The sequence below is a fragment of the Suricata suricatta genome, chromosome 2 (assembly GCF_006229205.1).
Source record: "Suricata suricatta isolate VVHF042 chromosome 2, meerkat_22Aug2017_6uvM2_HiC, whole genome shotgun sequence".
In the NCBI taxonomy this organism is placed as follows: Eukaryota; Metazoa; Chordata; class Mammalia; order Carnivora; family Herpestidae; genus Suricata; species Suricata suricatta.
The window spans coordinates 157,987,849-157,993,848 of record NC_043701.1 but is presented as its reverse complement, the minus strand read 5'-3'; the positions used below and the strand labels follow the sequence as shown (position 1 = coordinate 157,993,848).

General features: G+C 46.8%; 1 protein-coding gene across 1 annotated transcript in view; it reads left to right on the top strand.

Moving 5' to 3' along the window:
- Positions 1-6: 6 nt before the first annotated feature.
- The window catches only part of HPSE2 (heparanase 2 (inactive)), a gene marked incomplete at its 5' end in the record, with an annotated part of 616,756 nt that continues 610,762 nt past the window's right edge, over positions 7-6,000 (top strand). Inside the window, 2 exons of the mRNA XM_029932351.1 lie at positions 7-191; positions 3,023-3,180. Coding sequence (XP_029788211.1) covers positions 7-191; positions 3,023-3,180 — 343 coding nt within the window. The remainder of the gene's footprint in view (positions 192-3,022; positions 3,181-6,000) is intronic.

Below are 6,000 nucleotides of genomic sequence, written 5' to 3'. Positions count from 1 at the left end.
CATCTCTCCCTTTCCTCCCAAGCTGGAGACAGGAGACCCTTTCCTGTAGACAGAGGTCCAGGTTTGAAGGAAAAGACCCTGATTCTACTTGATGTGAGCACCAAGAACCCAGTCAGGACAGTCAATGAGAACTTCCTCTCTCTGCAGCTGGATCCGTCCATCATTCATGATGGCTGGCTCGATTTCTTAAGGTAAGGCAGGGGCTTCCATGGATCATTCTTTTTTAAGTAACACCCTCCCCCCTTCCTATCCCCCATTCCAAAGGGGAAAGAAGAAGAAGAAAATAAGCCAAGCGCATCTCACAAAGAAGAAGAGGTTTTCCTTCTCCTGGAATATTTGCTGTGAGGCTTTAACTGGTGATTGAGAAAAGCAGTGTTTTCTATTAAGATGCACATGTTTGCAATGCAGAAGGCATTTCAGAAACTTATCAGTTATGACTGAAAAAATGTTATGCTTACATATATCCACAATTAGCCTCCCCGTCTCCTTCTGAAAAAGAAACAAGAGGTTCAGGGCAGTTACAAAAGCGAAGAAAAGGTCTCGAGCTACAAAGACCCGAGAGGAATGGGTGTGTGCGTGTGTGTGTGTGAGAGAGAGAATGTGTGTGCGTGTGCGTCTGTGAGTGTTCAAGCGGGGATCGCACGAAAGTGGAATTTTCCACGAAGAGATCGATTTGTCCGTTCTCTCCCACTCCCAGACAGAAAACGAATTTAGGCAGAGACTTGAGCGGTGGGCAAGTCAGATCGGATTCTTGAAGTTTTCTTTTATATACTCCGCTGTCCTCTGCAGACTTCAGGGCTTTGTAAGAGGCTTTTTTATAGACCGAATGGCCCCCCAGTCCCTCCTCCTTAAATCTCCTGCGGTAACTGCAGAGTTTAGTTTTTCTTTAAAGAAAAAAATTCTCGCTCCAGTCATAGGGTATATAAGCAGAGCGGAAAGGGTCCTAGAAATGCTCCGGGGATGTCCCGGAGGTCTGAACCTGGCACCAGCGGATTATTGAACCGCGTGGTTTGTACCATGGACTCCCCCTTACTCAAGGGCTTGGAATCTATTTGGGCTCACTCTCTTCCTGGGTTGTTACTGTGTAGCAGTTAGGCAACTACGATCCCTTCCCTTCAGGGACAGTTGCAGTGCAAAAAATAAATAAATAAATCGTCTGCAATGTCGAATCCAAGTGTTGAGTTATTAAAAATTCCCTCCGAGTTGGAGCCTCAGCTGTGGGCCCCCCTGAAGAGTCCCACTCTTCTGCCGGGAGGCCGCGTCCGCCGCGCGTCTTTCGTGAGTATCTTTCACTCTTTGCGAAATCCGCTTTGCTGCTGGGTTCGCTCCCGCTCCTCCGTGTGCGGGACGGCCCGGGCGAGGCCGGTAGCGGGGGGCGCCACGTGGAGCGAGCGTTGCGGGAGGGCCGAGCTGCCGGCGTTGCTGCCGGTGCCTCCGCCGGGAAGGCGGGAAGAGCTCTGCGCCACCCGGCTTCCTCCGGGAAGTTCTGCCGAGCGGCTGAGCGCGTCTCTAATCTTGTCTGTTGGTGGGGGGCGAGGGGATTTTCCGAAACACACGCCCCACCTGCACTGCGCTACTAGTGCTGCGCGGACGCCCTCAGGCTCCATTTTCCTACCTTCCCTTCGTTTTAAACCATCTTGTTAAATGCTTGCTGCTGAAAGGATTCTGGAGGGAAGCTTTTCGGGGAAGAAGCCGTGGTGGGGCGCATTTGCATTAGATGTACAGGCTTCTGGACGGACGGTGGTTGGAAATGCCTTTTCCGCGGCGCCGCACTCGCGCCGAGGTCTCCTCTGCCCGAACCGCGGGCCCGCGCGACATCCTGCGGCGCTCGTCCCAGAACGCGGTCCTGGAGTCTTCGCCAGCGACGTTCTCCGCCACCCGACTTCTGCGGGCGGCCGCGCGCGGCGCTTGTCAGGAGCTCTCCGAACTCGGAGTCCCCAGCTTCTTTCTGTCATACCCACCTCCTTTTATGATCCTCTGTAGTTTCTCCGTTTGGATTTGGATTTTCAGAACCTGAGCCAGCAAAGCACAGATCCCAATTCTTTGGTGCTAAGAGCACTTGCACTTCTCCTTCACCCTTTCCTGAAGTAGCGTTTGGCTTTTAAAGCTACTTCAGGAAATCCTGAACTTAAAATAAACGTAAATGCTGGTGTTCTGATGTTCCTCGAGTGGCCTCAGACGAGCAGGTCCACATTTCGGCAAACTTCACTTTTCCTAGAGCTAACTTCCAAAGGACTCCACGTAGGAAGGGAAAAGATGGAGTTGAAGTAGGAGAGTGGAGAGGAGACTGTTCCCCCTTCTGAGAGCAGGCTGAATTTAAGGGGCCAAAGAGACATTGCTTTTACCGTACAAAGCAGGGATGGAGAAAGTTCTCAGAAAAGCAAGGATTTACCCCGGAAATCTTTCGCCCAGTGTTAGGGAGATGGATGCGGTTGTTACAAGAGAGTATTAAAGGAAGATCAACTTTAGCATTAAAAAGAACCAACCTGCCCTCTGGAACCTGGTTTGAAAGAAAGGTGGCAGGTTTCACCTTCTCCACAGAGGTTACAGTGCCCCTGGGGCAGGGGACGCAGAATCCGGCTTCCAGCCTGTAAGTTTGGCAAAAAGTCGGAGCTCTGCGGTCCGCGCGCCGCGCGTCTCCGCCAGGAGCGCTTTCCGGGCAGTGGCAGAAGCTGGGCGACGGCGCTTAAGCCCCGTGTTCTCAGCAGAAGTGCCTCCCCCACCCCCCCACACGCACCGCGTTAACACACCGACTAACCGTTCGGGAAGCAGGACCTTTGGCGAGCGGCGTCGGGTTGTCTGAGGGAGGGGGCCGCGGCCGCTGGGCGCAGGAGGCGTAGCCCCGAGAGCCAGGCGCACGCGAGACGCCGGGGCCTGCGCGGACGGCGGGCTGGGAGCGGACGCGGCCCGTAGCCTCCGCCGGCTCGCTCTCGGGGAGTGGGGAGAGAGCCGTGGTCGGTGCCCCGCGCCCGGTCGCTTTCCCTCACCTCAGATCCTTTCCTCTCTCTTTCTCCACCTACAGCTCCAAGCGCCTGGTGACCCTGGCTCGGGGGCTTTCGCCCGCCTTTCTGCGCTTCGGAGGCAAGAGGACAGACTTCCTGCAGTTCCAGAACCTGAGGAACCCGGCGAAAAGCCGCGGGGGTCCCGGCCCGGATTACTATCTCAAAAACTATGAGGATGGTGAGAAACTTGCTTCCAGTCTGGCGGGATGGGGGAAGTTTGAGGAATAGGCGCGAACTCTCGCTGTGTGTGGTGGGGAGGGCGGGTGGGGAGATGACTTGGAGAAGAGCCTGGTAGAAGCTCCTCTGAAGAGCTGGTAGCTGCGGGCTAGGGGACAGCCGAGTGTGGCACTTGTGACGTGATTACGCAGAGGGGGTCACCAGGTTGTCCTGGTCCAGGCTGCCGGCCTTTGCTGCGCTCCAAGGCCGAGAACTGGTAGCCAGGACAATCAGCAGGCTAGTCCTGTGGGGAGGTTAGTGGGTTTCTTGAGAAATTTCAGACAGTTTCATAGGCTACTAAAGGGTCAGGGTCACGTTTCATTCCTAAACTTTTAGAAAAGTGCCTTTGTGTTTTTTTCTTATTTCTTGCTTTCTTGAGATGAGGATATGGGTGATTAAGCTTCTTTTGAAACCCGCTCTAAAATTTTCTGGGCAATAACTTTTAGATTGGACCTTTGTTAGGGAAGGTTTGAAGATCTCCACAGTGGGTTCTCCTTCAGACTGCCTAATGTCAGAATCGCATTCTTTTTTCTGTTTTAAAATGAGATTATAAATGACGGCCTTCTTTCTTGCCAGGATCAAATAGTGTGAGACGTCAATCTTTTTAGGTCTGAACAGTCTCATTTTTACTAGGAAGAAATGAAAATGACATTTTGAAGTTTTGTTTAGAAGGTATAGTAATAACATATATGAGCTTTCTTTGTGGGGAGGGAGACATAAGTCTTCCAGATAGTCAAGATGGGAATTGGTGGGTCCTCAGCTACTGAGGCTGTTTAGATTGCATAAAAGAGGTATTGGTGTCCATTTTGGAGGGTTATCTCTGCCCTGCTGTCCCTTGTCATAAGTGAACTTCAGTTTTATTTTTAAAGGGCTCAAGGACAGGTTCTTAGAGCTTCCTGGATTTTGTTACATCTTGTCCTTGTAAATCAGCAAAATGAGGAAATGTCATATATTCTGGGGTTTCACTGAATAGGAGTTCTGGAGAGATCTATTTCAAGAGTGGCTGAGAAACTTTTTTTTTTTTTTTTTTAAGTGCCAGAATGGAGAAAGAGAGCAAAGCTGAGGTTTCTTGAATTTAAAGCATGAATAGGACTTACTCTTATAACATTTGCCAAAGTGTATAGGAATTTAAGGTGACATCTTTTCAAAGGTAAATGTCATTACCATAAAAATTTGGATTGCAATAGATTTTACTGTCACTTAGCATAAAATGCTGAAAGGTAAAAGATAATCCTGAACAGCAGCTCTGATGGTAATTTGACCCAGGGCCTTATAGCTCCCAGGGTCACTGTCAGCTCTCTGCTCAGACAGAGAGCAGAGAACATTACAGGTTTTCCTGATGAAACAACTCCTCTTTGAATCCATGTGAACTATTTCTTTGGTTTGTGGAAAAATGTATAAGAGCTCCAAGAACCACTGAGGTAAAAAAAGACAAGTTACAGGAATTGGCCTTTTTCTCCCAAACATGTACTAGGATTATATTACCAATTCATTGAGAACATGAGATCTGCTTAAAATGAAGTATACAATTTGTTTCCCTTTGTGAAAGGAGAAAGTGGGCATCATGGGGAGAAAGGAAATTGGCAGAAAGCCTTGCCACATAAAACTTCATAGCATTTAGAAAAAAAATCAGAAATGGAAAAGATCTAAGAGGTCATCTTCAATCTTCCCACCACTTCAGGGCCCAGTACAGGATCATTCCATATGGAATCCTTTCTTGTTTTGTCCAACCTGGTATTAAATATCTCTAGGAATGTAGTTTTTATCACACTTACGGGAGAGAGTTCTTCTGTCTGATAGATTTTTGCCAGCATATTTATCCTGAATTTTCCTTTTATAAATACATTATTCTCTAAATATTTATGATTATGATTATTTTGCATTTTTAAGACCTCAAAATAATTTCTGTCTTTGCTGTGAGTGTCAAAAAAAAAAAAAAAGCTTTCCTCATAGCTGTTTTTTTATCTAGACTACCTGGATTTAATTCCTTAAAACTTTCTTTAAAGTCAGTTCTTCCAGACACTAATCTGTTTTACTGCTCCTAGCTGAACTCCTTTTGATTTATGTTTCTCCAGTAATAAGATGCTCTGAACTGTATCAGTATTTGAGGCCTTAGCAGAGTCAAAGAGAGTAGGAATGCCCTATTTCTGCCCTTTGATGCTCAGATATCCTTAAATCACCCATATTGTCTTTGTTGTTGCATGTTGCATTATAGAATTTAAGGCAAAAATGGTTTTGGTATATTCTTAGCAATTTTGCAAACATTATACTTCAGTTGTCACTTTATCCAGTGATAATTATCTCATTATGAGCATCTTAAAAATAATTGGGTCTTCTTAGTAAATGGCCCTGTAATAGGCACTTGGGCATAAGCACCTTATTAAAAAAAAAAAAGATATATTGACTTAAACATAATACAGAGTAATGACATACATTTTGAGTAATAAGATACCCTACCAGCATATTATGAAATTGAATGCTATAGGTAAGAGAATATGGAATTTGGATTTAGAAAGCCTATATTGCAGGCTTCACTCTCTCACTTTTGATAGTGTGGCCCTGGCCTTGCTGCTTCTCTATAGCATATGGATGATGGTAATACCTGCTGTGCATTGCTTCTATCAGGCTTTATGATGTAATGTGTGTAAAATATTTTGTCAGTTACAAAGCACTATATAAAGACTAAGGATCTTTTATTAAGGGAAATTTCAGAATATTTATACCATTTAATATTTTAAGGTGGGATTAAGGAGTGAATAAGATTTGATGAGACAGAAGTTTA